Raw genomic sequence first — 15,628 nt, 5'->3', positions numbered from 1 at the left:
GGGCCGAGGGGGCGGGGCCCGGTCTGGGAGCTGTCGCTGCCGCTGTGGCTGCCCTCGGGCCCTGTCCCACCCCGCGCCTCCCGCTCGACTTCCCCCGGCGCGGCCCATAATGCGAGTGTGAAATGCGGACCCGGGCACCCCGGACCAGAGCAGCGGCTGCCGCAGTCCTCGATCCGTCTCGAGCTTTCTCTCTCTCACGCTCGGCCTCTGCTTCCGCCTCAGCCCCGGGATCGGCGGCGGGCTCGGCGCTGGGGACCGTGCGGGGCGGCAGGTGGAGAAGCGGCAGAGGCCGGGGCAGGACGCGCGCCCCGAGGAGCAGCCGCCGCCTCTATAAACACTGCTTTAGGACTCAGTAGCCCCTCGGAGGCCCTCTCCCTAGTCCGCCCCTACCGCGTCCTGCCCGAGCCCAGCCGTCCCCTGCACGGTCATGGAGGCCCGGCCTCGGCCCGGCCTCGCCGCTGCCGCCGCCGCCGCCTCCATGCAGCCGCTCCGCTCGGAGCATGTGGCGAGGCTCCGGGAGGAGCAGGAAAAGGTAAAAAAAATGCTCTTTTTCCTTCCCCAGGCCTCATCCCATATCCCCTGCCGGCCCCCCCACATTCTCCCATCTCTCCCCTCGCACCCCTTCTCCGTTTGCCTCCGGACCCCGGGTCGCCAGGTCCCTTACTTCCGCCTTCCTTTTCTGTCCGAGGGGCGTCGTGGGCAGCCCCGCCCCTTCCATTTAACCCGAGGGGTTGGGTCGTCCCTTCTTTCTCCCCGCACACCTCACTTATTTGGTGAAAAGGAGAAGCGGGGGGCGATCTGTAACTTAGCCGGCTTTTCTTTTGTCCGCGCCAGCTTGCACGTGGCTGGGAAGGCTCGGCGAGGTGCTGCGCCTCCGCTCTAGTCCCAGTCCTAAACTCCCCTGGTTACCCTGTCGGTGCATTTAACTCCCCCCTCCTCTCCGACCCCCCTACGCAGTCCCTTCACTCCGGGCTCCTTTTCTTGGGAAAGGAGGGTGGCTTTTTTTTTTTTTTTTTTTTTTTTTTTTTTTTACTAGTTTCCTTGCAGAGGCATCATTCGCTTAAAAAGTTCCTCCTCCCCGCCCCGCAGCCCTCGGTACTGCTGGGCTCGGCTTGGAAAGAGAAAGGGTTGGACCAACTTTCGTCACGTGCTTCTGTTTTCAATCTCTTTCTAGTTTGGTGACCCTGGTGTGTCCCGGAAATTAGAAAGGGTCAGGGAATAGTCTTTACACCTAATCAAGTGAAGCGACCTGGGGACTCTTAAAACATCTAGTCGCCTTGTAAAATTGTTTTAAAGTTAAGTGGAAGGGCAAGGTTAAGTTTTTTTCTCCTTTTTCTTGTCGTTTGATGTAACTTTAAAGATCGACATTTGATTAAGAAATTTTAGCTTTGTTTTACATAATGCTCAAAGATAGCCTTAAATTTTTAGAAATTAAATATATCTTTTAGATATTAGTATTTGAATATTTAAAATTAGACAGTTATTTTGTTCCAGAATAAATGCACATTAAATCTGTCGTTTCATTACATTTTGATTTCAGCTCTTGTAGCTGTATGGTGGATTATATGGCAATAAAGCCTTGGAGTTTGGGATGCTTGGATTCTAGTCTTTTTTCTTATTCTCCATCTCTCTAGGTTTTAGACAAGTCACTTAATACCTCTGTGACCACCTAGATAGACAGTTTTCTAAGACTGTTAGAGAAACGTTGCCTCCCTATCTAGCCGGCATTTATCCAGCGCATATACTTTACGAATAATGCCATTTTTATCTTTACAGTAATGTGAGAGGTAGGCACTATTGTCCTCACTTTACAGATGAGAAGGAACCTGAGGCAGAAGTTCTAAGCAATTAGCCCAGGGATACACTGTAAAGATGGGAGGGAATTTCCACACCAGGAGTTCCTGGCTTGAAGTCATCAAAGGTCTTGTGCTTCTCTCCCCTGCCCCCTCTTTTTTATTTATAATGACAAAATTTTGGGCAGAAGGGCAGTCATGATGGGAAAATCTTTATTGTTTTATTGTTGTATTTGCTAAAAGCTATGTTCCATTTTTAAAATGTATTTTTAATTTTGTGTAAACTGGAAACTTCCAAAAAATATTTTTAGGTTGTCTTCAGTTACCATTAAGTATGAGTACTTCAAATTAAAAAAAAAAATTTAAATAACTTTAAAAAATACACATAAACTTGGTGGTAGTGGGAGGAATGTCATGAAATAAAACAAAGATCTTCCATTCTTTATTGAAGACATACAAAATAAAGGATTTCAACTTTTGTTTTGACTGATCCTGATTGAAGAAGCTTTTTTTTTTAAATATAAAAATTGTAACTAATGGATTTTTTTTTGTTTGTTTATTTTTTTCATGCATGATGTGGTGGGTGGAGAACTGGCTTTTTTTGGAGTCAGGACTTGGATCCAGGTCTCTTGTTAGTTATTGTGAAACTCCTGGGTAATCTTTCAATGCTTTAGGCAAGTCTGCTTTGCCAAGGAGTTACTCACTTGCATTATTTATTAAAAGGGATTTGCTCACTCAGGAACCCCCCTATATCATTAAAATCAAATAACTGGTTCTTTATGCAGCAGGGCTATATTTACGCAAAAAAGCCTTTTTTTTTATCTCATTTTGCTTTTTTTTTTTCCTCTCAAATATGGGGGTTGAACTAGATGTGAGACTATAAATTCTCCTCCTAATTCTAAAACTGTGATCCTAAGAAAGAAACTGATTTTGTTTCTTGTTGGTAAGCCTTTATTTAAACTTTAATATTGTTATTACTGTCTGAACCGGTGGAGTATTAGAGATCTCTGTTGTCCTCACTATTCCAATTTGGGGAAGTCTTTAAACTTCCCCAAACACTGGATAGAATTCTGAGGCCTGGAATCAGGAAGATATTTTCCTAAGTTCAAATGTGGCTTCAGATACTGATTAGTTATATGACCTTGGCTAAATCACTTAACTTTTTTGCCTCAGTTTCTTCATCTGTAAAATGAGCTGGAGAAGGAAATGGTGAATTTCTTTGCCAAGAAAACCCCAGAACGGGTTCAGGAAGAGTGGGACATGACTGAAAAAAAACTCAACAGCATTGTGAACCAAGCTTAATCTTTTACTCTATTTTGTAATAAAATGATTTGCACATGATATTGATTTATGATTTCTAATGAGATATACAGACTGTAATGTCTCTTAAAAATAATAGGTTGTTTTTTTTTAATACTAGGGTAGCTAAAATCCAAAGGGTAGATTTGGGATACTCTGATGAACACTGTCTTCCTTCTTTGCATTTAAAGAAAATATAAGCAAAGTTGCCTTCTCATATTCCTAGATCAATCCTAATAGCTGTTCTTTGTGATCATCAAATATGGTAAAAAAAATTTTTGTGTGTTTGTTAGTATTAATTTGGCATAGAAGGTTAGGACTGTCATAAATATGTAATATGACTCGCAGTTCCCAGTAAAAAATCTTCAGTGTGAAGGATTTATTCAATGGTTTTTCTCCAATGGAAAAGGCAGGCCAGCAAGCTATACGTTAATCTCTTTAGACTGTTGGGTTTTAAAATGGACAATATTACACAGTATATATTTTGCAATTAAGTTAAAATATTTTTTGGGAACATTTTAGCTTTTATTAACAAATCATAGTAGTCAATACTTAAGGTACCAGTAGAATATAAACTAGTAAAAATAATAGTATTATATTTTTGAAATATAAAAGGAAAACATATTAATACCTTTATACTAGTGGATTTTTATTTTCTCATAGATGATCTAAAAGGAAATGAATAAAATGGATAAATTAAACATTTTTATCTAGTAGTTTGTTTTGTTTTATTTTTTAAAGTTTTGGCATTGTTTTTTAAAGTTTAAGCTACTAAAGTATAGTAGAATTGTTTTAAGTTTCAGCTTCCTTTTCCTGCTTTTCCTCTAACATAGTCTAAAGAGCAATGAAATTATCTAAAATTTGATTGATTGAGGGAAAAGAAAAATGGGATCTATATAATCTAGAAGTTGAATAAATGACCTATAAGGAACCGTGGAATCTTATTTAATTTTGAATTGTATTTAAACCCTTATTGATCATATTTTCTCTAGACATTATCTGGAATTTATTTCATATTTGTACCCAGAAAATAAATGAAGCAAAATTAGACATTTTAGTTTTTTAGGAAATTATATAATTCATGCAGGTATAGATATAAGTGGAAATGATTTAAAGTGACATTAGTTTAGTTCCTTTTAATGAATACAAGTGCATTTTTACAGTTACTAAATATACTATATTTGAAATACCCCTTGGTTAGTAGCAAAGTTTTGATAGTTTTTGATGCCTTTTTTCTCAACATAGTATTTATGGAATATCCTTATCTTTGCTTTTCATCCTTGTTATAATTCCTATTATATGCTTATTAAAATACCTATTATATATAGACTTTGATATAATGTTATACAATTTATCATAAAGGAGACCCATCTTGACTTTTTGTAAAGAATTTCATTTTGTATTCATTCTTGCATGGTGTAGTTGGTTGTTTACCTATTATATAGATATTTGCTAAGAAGCTATCACTTAGAATGAGTCTCCAGAGTCTGGAAATTCTTTTTTTTTTTTTATTTTTATTTTTTAAGAATTTTTGTTCAGATGCAAATTAAAAATTCTATTTTGATTTTTAAAAATTGCATATAGTTTTCATTTTATTCTAAAATTGAATGATATTTTATATCAGGGATCATGACTTCTCTAGATCAGATAGTAGAGATATAATCTAGAACCTAAGTTTATCTTCTTATTAACACACATGAATGTTTTTAAATGAATATTATAGTTCCTGAATAATGTGTGTGTTTGTGTGTGTGTTTTGCATGGCAGTTGGGGGTTGTGACTTGCCCAGTGTCCCATAGCTAGGAAGTATTAAGTGTCTGAAACCTATTTTGAACTCAGATCTTCTGACTCCAGGGGCTGGTGTGCTATCCATTGTGCCATCTAGATGCCCCCTGAATGATATTTGAATGAATATTTAATTTCCTGAATATTATAATATGCCTGTTGTTGATCAAAATATTTTTTGGAATTTTTCTTTTGAAATTTTCTATGCCTCGAGTTTATCATTTAGAAAAGCAATTTAATTATTTTATAATCACACTTAAAAAAACTCCAAATCATACCTAACCTTAGGTGGTATTGTCTAACCATTTCCTCCAAACTTGGTTCCAGACCTTGACTGTCTTCAAAAATCAAATTTCTTAGATGGATTTGGAATGACACCTTCTGCTTACCCTACACATATTCCCAGGTCTTTCCCTGATCTGCTATCTCATTAAATTTTCATTTCTCTAACCTTTTGTAGTGAGAGTCCTAGAAAAGAATACTTCCAATATACCTTATTTCTTAACTCTTGCTTACTTCTCAACTCCAATCTAGTTTTTAAGCCTATTACTATACAAAAACTGAAATCTAGTAACTTTTTCTCAGTTCTCATCTTATTTGAATTTCTATAGATTTTGATATCAACTACCATCTTTCACTGAATGGTTTCCTCAGCTTTTGTGGTGATGTTTTCTCCTGGTTCATTTTTGGTCTCCTTTCCTTGATCATTTGTGCCTTGCCTCCTATGTATATATGCCTTCAAGTTTGTCTACTTTTTGTTTTTTTTGCCACTAGCACAGTTTGTCACATAAGTGTTTATTAAATGTTGGTTGATTGAAGGATGATCTTATTAGCTTTCTTAGGCTCAATTATCTCTACAGATGATTCCTCAATCTATATATCCAACCCTAAATTCTCTAAAGAATTGTAGTCTTGTGTCTCCAATTTTATACTGGATTTTTATATCTCAATGCCTCATTAACATCTTAAAGACAGTGTGTTATAAGAATGCCCTAATCCCCCTCCCCTAATTTCCTTAGTTCTTTAGTTATTTTAAGTTTGCTCTCTCAAAGTCATCCTTGACTCTTTCCTTCTTTTCCATCTCAGTTGTTGAGTCTTACTGAGTTTATCAGACTTTAAAAAATGTCATTTTTATCCTTTTCTCTACCCATGGAACTACTGCCTGGTTTAGACCCTCACTTCTTTTTCCTTGTACTGCCGTCCTGATTCTGCCTCGTTTCAGGTTCCTTCTGCCCTTTACCTGTCCTCCACATAACTTCCAAAATTTTCCTGGGACACATTGATTCATTCCGTTATTCAGAATTTTTTTAGTTCTTGTTTTTTCCATGAAAAAAGCCTAAAGTGAGTCTGGCATCTAAAGACTTCCATAGTTTTGGTTTCAGTCTACCATTATGGACTTTAATATTTGTCTTTACATGTTCTGTGATTAAGGCAAACCAGTTTATTATCTGTTCTCCAAATTTGACATTCTGTCCTCATTTCTCTTTGCCTGAATGTCATTCCTTCTTGTAACTCATAATTATCTTCATTCAAGATTTAGGTTAGGTATCACTTTTAGGGCCATGAAGTCTTTTTTGATTTCTCTTATTATTTTTCTTTTGTCTTCTTAAATTATTCTGATAATTATGTGCTTGTCTTTCCCTGGCAGTATTTAAGATCCATAAAATGCTTTGTATGTTTGAATGGAAGGGAAATGAATTTAGGAGGTGGACTGGATTTTTGTCTGTTGGAGATTTTCAAGCAGAAGTTGGATCACCACTTGTCAGCTATTGTAAGGGAATTCCTCTTCAGATAAGGATTGGACAAGATATCCACTGAGGTATCTTCCACTTCTGAATATCTCTAATGCTGTGAAATGTTTTTTTGAGTTAGAATGCTGATCAGTCTGCTGCTACTGAAGATATTCAAAAGAATGTGCCATACAAGATGAAGATAATAGGATTTCCTAATGTTTAAAATAATAGTAGCATCACAGGAATAAGGAATAAGTTTAGTTTTTTTTTTTTAGCATGTTTCCATTGAAAGGGATAAGAATCATTTGGAGCTACAAATTCTGATAGGTGTAAAGTGTAAAAATGATACTTTATAGTCATATTACTTATCTAAACAATGAGTGCTAAACTAAGTTTGTTGTCATTTGTCAACTTCTTGATTATTTTTATTCTTTTTTAGATTTTTAAAAAAAGTCCTTTAAGATTTGCATATTAAGTAACATAAATTATCTCAAGTGAGTCTTTAACAAACCTGCCAGGAGACTCATTCTACTAGTGTAGATTTTGAGGTCTTAAGAGTTATTCCCATTCTATAATGAGGTTTCAGAAAAGGGCTTTAATAGAAATTGACTAAAACGGCTTTGAAGGTGACAATCAAAAAGGTGAGGCAAATTAATAATTTTGTTTCTTCACAAATTATTTTTGAATAATATGATAAGTATCAGCAATGCACACGTATTCTAGGTATATCAAATAAATGTACTTTTTGTAAGAAAAATCAGTCTTTTCAACTTGGCATAATCTTGGTCAAATCACTTAACTAATCCTTTATTTCTTACCTATAAATTTAATCATATTTTAAAATTACATTTGTATAGAATTTTAAGATTCATCAAGTGCTTTCTTCAAGTTAAACCTCTCACATATAGATAACACAGGTATTATTACTTTACAACTATAAAAAATAGAGAAGTGTCCTGAGGTTTAGGGAAGTTAATTGCCTTGCCAATTTTCACAGAGTGTCAGTATAGGAACTTTAACTCAGATGCTCTGATTTCCAAATCCAAATATTTTTTACCATTATGTCCCAAAGTTAGTGTATTTTTGTGACCTGTGACTGAGCAAGTTCCTGGTTTAGGGGAGCATGACAGTATTATCAACTGGAAAGCGCCATCAAAATCAAAAGTTTGTGATTTTATATGCTTTTTGTTTAAGAAACAGGTTAAATTTAGCATTTTTTTTTTTTTTGAAGAAAAGAGCATTTCAGACATGTAACAGTAAAAGACTTTTACATTTTTGTCAAAATTACCAAATTTATTGAAAAAGTTTTGCTTTTAAAGAACACACGGAGTCTTATCAAAAGTGAAATAAATAACACTGTTGCCACAATCTGTGCACTATATTTTCATACTTAAATTATTACTCATATGCTTGGGCCTCATTCTGAATGCAAACTAATGGAGCAGTGATACAAAGACAAATTTAAAATAGATGAACCTCACACCTGTTTGAAATAATATATGGGTACAGAAAGTATGCAGCTTATTGCCAAAAACATTATTGCTTTTGAAAGAGAAAAGCTCCTTTTATCCCACAAATTATATGCCTATATTAACTAAGGTAATCCTCGACTTTAAATATTAATTTTCCAAAAGTTTGTTTGTAAATTTTTTTGTTTGTAGTACAGAATGAATTTTGTGATTGGTAGTATATGATAAAATGGTGCTTGATGTACTGTTGACTGAATAATTGATACCTTTCTAATCTGGTGGACGTTGCAGCTACAAGTTCCTGTGCTTTTAAGCCTAGGATAGCAACTAGGACATAGATTGTAAAGTTGAAGGATCAGAGGAGGAAAAGCTTTTATCTATAGTGGAAATAGGTTTGAAATTAGAATCAAAACAAAAATTTGAGAAAAGTGGTCAAGTTGTGGGAATTTGCTACCAAGATAAGCAACAGGGTTACAAATTGTTCTTGATAAAGTTTGCTACTCTTCAACAAGTTTTATGCTGCTTTCTTCATAGTCAGCTTTTACTCTTCAGTTCAGCTTTTTCAGAATTTGTTTTAATTTTATATAACCTACAATAGCTGCTCACATTAGTTTTGCAGGGCAATGGATGAATATGAGTTTTCAAACAGTTTTCCAATTCATCTGTAAGAAATAGCTAAGCTAGCTTTGGGTCCTGAGTGTTGGCTATGTGTTACAGAATGGGGAAGGAGAAAGAAAGCTTCCTCATTTCCTAGTACAGTGTTGATTTTTGGCTAAATTTCCAAAAGAGAATTTGCCTCCTTTCTGTACTTTTGCTCCAATTCATAGTGCCATTTTCCTTTGCAGTACTGAAGTACTTCTAAAAATGTTTTTATATTTCTAAGTTACAGAGCCATTCTGAGGCTTGAAAAGTCTCAACATGTTCTGTGACTTTTGAGATTCCTTCTATATCCCCTTCCTTAATTCATCAGATGTTGTTATCCTTGCTCCCATCTAGTTTCTTTCTATTCTCTGCATAGTTTAGTGGAAAGACTAGTTTTGGAATAAGAAGATCTGAGTCCGAGTCAACCTTATATATTAACATTAACTTTACACCTAAGTAATTTTAGCAGGTAAGTCACTTAAATGCTTTGTTGCTAGGAAGGTACTTTTAAAATGTAACCTATTGTTTGATACCCTAGTTTCTCCCACAGGTGGCATCAATTTCCAAAATGGAATTTTTGCTTCCCTTCTGCTCCTCATAGCAACACCTTTTTTTAAAAAGGTCAGATGTTTTAAAAATTATTTAATGCTGTATAAATGTTAAAATGGAATATTTTTAATGGGCTTTTTAATGTATTTTTCTATCACTTTGATTTCTTTTTACCTCTATGTCTTTATCATCTTTTCTAGACAGCCATCATCTTTTCTTTTCTAGACAGCCATATCTTAAAGCAAAGAATTATTAAAAAGGAGAAATAGATTTTTAAAAATTAGCATAAGTGATCAGATACAGTCAAAGAAATCTGTGGATGCAGACTAATGCAAGAGAGCAGTAAAAGTCTTTATGTTTACTTTGGGGCATACTTTGGGGCAAAACTTTTCAGTTTCTAAACTTTTCAGTTATGTTGTGATATTTATTTTTCCATTTGAATAGCTGTAGTTGTATGTATTTTTTTCTTTTTTTTTTTGGAGAGTCATCCTAAATTTTATTTTTCTTTGACATTAAACAAAGATTGTATGTGAAATTAAATCTCTATTTCACATCACTAGTTTTTTTCTCAAAATGTTTAATAAATTCCACACATTGTTTTAAAAATTATGTTGATCTATACTTTCTCCTGAACTTCTTTCAAGTTATAATTTGAGCATTTAAAGAAATGTTTCAGTAACTCTTATTTTAAAACATCAGCAGTATTTTTAGTTCCTCTCCCCTTTTTCCTCACAACCACCTCCTTGAAACTTAAAAACTGAAAGGAAAAAAGAACACAATATCAAATAAGCACAATTGAGCAAAAGGAATCCACAGTTCTCATGCCTTAAGCACTTAATCTTTCTCCTGGGGAATGGATAACATGCTTCATCATAAGATTTTTGGAAATATGGATTGATTGCATTGATTAGAGATCTTAAGTCTTTCCAAATAAGTTTTTCTTTACAATATTGTCCTTATATAAATTATTCTTCGGGGTTTGCTCATTTCAATCTGCATCTGTTCATACTACCTAGAATTTTTTGCAGTTTTTTTCTTATGGTAGAATAGTGGTCCATTATGTTCATATACCACAGTTTGTTCAGACATTCTGAAATAGATAAGTATCCTTTTAAATTCTAGTTCTTTGCTCATGTACTTTAATTAAGAGAAATAGCAAATTCTATTTCTTTTCCTTCCCTTCTGCACTAACATACTCCTTTTAAAACTCAGAACAGAGTCGATCAATCCTCAGATCTTGCTTTTTTTCTTATTTAGCTTTCTCAGTATCATTGGAAGACATTAATACTCTGTGGGGACACTTGATCATTCTTCCTTTATAAGAAAGTTAAGTAGTTTATCATATGGTAAAGTAGTTGGCACAATGTTTAGAACTCCAGACCTGGAGTCAGCGAGACTTGAGTTCAAAATCGGCGTCATACATATACTGACTGTGTGATCCTGAGTAAGTCACTTTATTCTGTCTCTGTTTCCTCATCTATAAAATGATCTGGAGAAGGAAATGACAAGGAAATCCCAAATGGGCTCATAAAAAGCTAGACATGACTGAAAAATGACTGAACAACAAACATATCATCATATAGCCCCATCCAGTTGCTCAAATAAATTTGCCTTTCAATTTTTTTTCTGTTTGTATTTAAGTTCTGGTCTTTCATCAGAAGTACTTTAAAGTCTTCTATTCCATTAAAGATCTACTTTCTCCTCATAGAATTACATATAACTTTGAAGAGTAAACTGTTTTTATTGTAAACCTATACCTTTTACCTTTTGTAATATTAAATTCTAAAATTTCCTTTTGTTTATAATAAAAGCTTTTAGGTCTTGTGGAATCTGACTGGATACTTGGTATTTTAACTGCTTTTTTGTGGAAATTTGTAGGCCTTTTTTGAGGGGAGGGGAGGCTTTGATATTCCTGGTATTTTACCTTTTGCGGTTGACTTCTGATTCTGAGAAATAGGGCAGTCTTTATTTATTCATTCATTCATTTATTTATTTATTTGAAATATAGTATATTGGCTTAAAAAAAATCAGGAATTTCAGAGATTAGTGATTTTTTAAAGGACCTTTCCGACTCTGTTTTCCAGGACAGTTTTTGATAAATATTTTCTTTTATTTTTTCAATATTTTGATTTTTTGTTTGTTTCTTGTCTCATGGAATCATTGAACTTCATTTGATTGTTCTATTTTCAGGGAGCTGGTTACTTAAGTTTTTATTACTTTACGTTCTAAGCCATTTTTCTTTATACTTTAAGAGCTTTATTTGAGGTTTGGTTTTTTTTTTTTTTAATGCCTTACTTTATTTCTTTTAAATATTCGAGAAATCCTTGTGGAAAATCCATTTCCGTCCTTTGTTTCTCTGCTTGCAGTTGTTTTGGTGCTATTCTTTGCTTTTGAGGGGGGAATTTTTAGAATTCCAGTAATTCTTATATTGGTTGATATCTTCTTTGATTGACTTATTTCTCCAGCTTCAGTTCTTGAATTGAGCTTTGTGTTAGGAATAGGCTCCTGCTCTTGCTGTGCTTTTGGGTAAAGTGGTCTGCTTTGTTTGGTCTTGCCTTAAGCCACCTGAGTTCCTATGCTGACCTTCTCTTGAAAATAGAGCTTCTGTGTCTTTGAGGTTTAGTGTCCTGAGTTTTCAGAGTACTCTGTTGCTGCCTCACTTGTGACAGAATGCTAAAGACTTTTAATAACCCAGGCACCTGGGTATCATCGTGTGGCCATGCCATTGTAGTTGCCGTCCCACCTGTGTATGTATAATCAACATTTTCTGTTTTGTCTTTTGTAATTGCTTCTGTTCCTTGTCATTGCCTCTCTTCCCTTCCTATTTGTGAATGGCACAGATTTATTTCCTCTTTTAATTCATTATATGATTTTTTTTTTTTTTTTTTTTTTTTGCTGAGGCAATTGGGGTTAAGTGACTTGCCCAGGATCACACAGCTAGAACATGTTAGGTGTCTGAGGTCACATTTGAACTCGGGTACTCCTAACTTCAGGGCTGGTGCTCTATCCATTGTGCCACCTAGCTGCCCCATTATATGATTATATATGTGTGTGTGTGTGTGTGTGTGTGTGATTTAAAAGTTAGTTTAAAGCTCACTAAACTCTTTGAAATTCTTAAATATTATATTTCAAGAAAATATAAATAAGAAAGAATTGAATACTAACAATATTAAAGAAACTCAAACCATTTAAGTCACTTCAAACATTTTGAATTTGTTGTATGATAGGATGTAAATTGTTGCTTTGAACCCAACTTTTCCCACTCTTCTTTCCATTTCCCCCCCAGCAATTCTTACTTAAAAAATTCTTTTTATGATTTTGGCATTTATGTTTTAGATTTCTTTAATATTGTTAGTGGTTCAATTCTTTCTGATTTTCCCTTGTCTACTCTTTTCCATTGTTATATTATTCTATTTTTTTTTTAAAAAACTAGTACCAAGTAATATTTATGACTATTGCTTTAAATATAGTTTGAGGTCTGGACATGCTATTATCCTTCCTTCATTGATATAATTTCATTAATTATATAATTTCTATATTTTCATAAATTATGCATTTTTTCCAGATTAATTTTGTTCTTTTATCTAGTTATTGAAAGTATTTCTTTGGTAGTTTGATCGAAATTGCACCAAATCTATAGAGTAATTTTAGTAGTAGTAGTAGTAGTAGTAGTATTTTTATTATATTGGCAGAGCCTGTCAAAAGAGCCCCAAGTTTCCCTTCTGTTTTAAAGTTTTAAAAAAAATTTCTATGAAAAGAATTTTGTACTTTTACCTGTGTAGATGTTAAATTTGCTTTAGTAGATTTAATCCCAGACATTTTATGCATTTTGTAGTTATTTTGTTATTTCTATTAATTCCTAGATTTATTATTGCTACAAACTGTAGAAATGCTCCTGATTTTTGTGAATTTATTTTTATTAAGCTGCAACTTTACTGAAACTATTGTCTTAATTTCTTTTCCACTTCCCCTGATTTTTTCTAAGTAAAGCATTATGTCATCAGAAAATAGGAATAGTTTAATCTCCTTTTTACCTAGCTACATATCTCTCATTAATTTTTTTGGTCCTCATTGCCTTTGCTACCATTTCTAAAACTATGTCAAATAACTATGGGAGGCAAAGGTTCATCGTTGCTTTGCCCTATTGGCAAAGCTTTTAATATTTTTTCTATAATATGCTAGCATTTGGTTTTTAGATACATTTAATTGTAGGAAGGAAGGAAGGCAGGAAGGAAGATCCTTCTATGTTTATATTTTGTAGCCTATATGAATATGGTATGTTGGCTTTTCCACATCTATTAATTTGGGTAATTTTCTTCATTTTGGTAGATAATCCTCTATTTTGAATTTTTCAGTTTTGTTGACATATGTTGACATATGACTATAGTAGAATATGTTAATTATTTTTATTTTTGCCTTGTTCAGTTTTTATTTTTTGGTCATTTCTCTTTTAAATTAGGTTGCCTAAAGATTTATCAATTTTATTGTCTTATCTAATGATCATTTCTTAGTCTTTTTGGTTTCTGTTTCTTGTGTTTTTTCCAAGATTTCCCCTTTTTTGTTTTACTTTGGAGGTAGTTATCTTTTTTTTAATTTTAAAAATTGCACATTTAGAATTTTTACCCTATTTTATTACCCTGGTTTTTTTTTTTTTTTTGTTTGTGTGTGTGTGTGTGTGTGTGTGTGTGTGTGTGTGTGTGTGTATGTGTGTATTTTATTTTTTCTCTCAAGATTGCTTTAATTTAATCCCACAATTTTTGGTATGTTTCATTTTCATTATGTTAACATAGTTTGTTTCTAGAATTTGTTCTTTAACTCATTTATTGTTTTAGAGAAGGTGATTTCTCAGTATACTTCTTAAATTTTTTCAGATCCAATCTTGGCCTTCTGTTCTCTTTTTAATGAGAGACTATAAGAGTTATCTCTCTGTCATGAACTTGATAAGGGGACAACACCTTTTCCCTTTTTCCCTCTATTTCTTATTTCCTTAATTATATACACTACAGTTTGGATCCAGAAAATTCACTCATTTGTGGGGTTCAGTCTGTATACATGCTTCAGTTTTGCTCCCCCACGTTCAATTTTCCTTTTTTTTTTTTTATTTTTTTAAAGTTCTGATGATATCTTTTCTCTTCTTTTGTGCTTTTGAAAAATCTCTTGATAAACTTTTTAGTCAGGACATCTCTTTACTTAAAAAAAATTGCATCTCAACATCTGATTTGTTTTCATAAATTGCTTGAATAAAGACTGTATTTCCTTAATGTTAATTTTTTCTCCTTTTTAGGGTATTATAATATATTCTTTCTTATGTTAAAAATATTTTAAAAATTGGACTGTTTTACTATATCACAGAATTATAAAATTTGAGAATTAAGAAGAATTTTAGTTGCTATCTAGTTCAACCTAAAGCTGAAAGAACTCTCAACACTGACAGCCCATGTTATCAAATGTTGTTATCAAAACATAATTTTTTTTATGTTTTGAAAAATTATTAATTCATTCCTAATTTTTTCTCTTTAACAATTTCATTTCTAGGGGTAGCTAGGTGGATAGAGCATTGACCTTGAAGTCAGGAGGACTAGAGTTCAAATCTGGCCTCAGCTATTTAACACTTTCTAGCCATGTGACCCTAGGCAAGTCATTTAACCCCAGTTGTCTCACTTACCCCTAGAAAAACAAACAATTTCATTTCTGTTGAATCATTCCAGATTTTTTTGCCCCATGCTATCTTGAAATCCCAGAGAATTTTATTTTTTTTTATCAAGCCTTGGTTCACCTTCTTATGTCTTGTAATAGTAAGAGAATTTTATAATCTCTTTGTAGAGTTAGTATTCGTTCTTCAAGTCTTGGGATCTTTTGTTGATTTATTTGCTTGCATTCTGGGTTTTTGTTAAATTGTCCTCTTGAAGTCATTGATGTTTCAGCCTTTTTTTCTTATGTTTCCTTTTCATCATTTTACTGATGTATTTTCTCTCCCTCCCTCATTTGCTGGTGTATATAGCTGTAGGATCTGGGTTTAAAAATTTTGATCAGCTTCCAATTTAGAATTTAGCACCATGAATCTCTGCTCCTCAGAAAAGGCGAAGAATGGATAGGACTAGACCTAGCTGGACGTCAATCCTTTTTCGTTCATGCCTGGCTTAGCAGCCCAATTTTTTCCTTTGGCTTCTTCTGAAATTCCCTTCTGTGCCTGCTCAGAATTGGAGTTAGAAATGAATTTTTATTTTCATTAACTGATTTCTATTTCTTTTTGTGGAGTTGGGGGAAAGTAAGAGGACTGTTTCAAAAAGAGAGATGCTATAATCTTGGGTGTTTGTAATCTTGAGGCTGCTATAGGCAGAAATAAGTATTTTTGCTC

At 33.9% G+C, this 15,628-nt stretch overlaps 1 protein-coding gene across 1 annotated transcript in view; it reads left to right on the top strand.

The window, feature by feature from the left end:
* The first annotated feature begins 331 nt into the window (after nucleotides 1-331).
* The window catches only part of URI1 (URI1 prefoldin like chaperone), a 75,626-nt gene continuing 60,329 nt past the window's right edge, over nucleotides 332-15,628 (top strand). Inside the window, exon 1 of the mRNA XM_031954401.1 lies at nucleotides 332-532. Coding sequence (XP_031810261.1) covers nucleotides 428-532 — 105 coding nt within the window. The 5' untranslated portion in view covers nucleotides 332-427. The remainder of the gene's footprint in view (nucleotides 533-15,628) is intronic.

Source organism: Sarcophilus harrisii, chromosome 2, assembly GCF_902635505.1.
Source record: "Sarcophilus harrisii chromosome 2, mSarHar1.11, whole genome shotgun sequence".
Classification (NCBI taxonomy): Eukaryota; Metazoa; Chordata; class Mammalia; order Dasyuromorphia; family Dasyuridae; genus Sarcophilus; species Sarcophilus harrisii.
The sequence above is the reverse complement of the archived record's forward strand: the minus strand, read 5'-3'. Positions and strand labels throughout refer to the sequence as shown.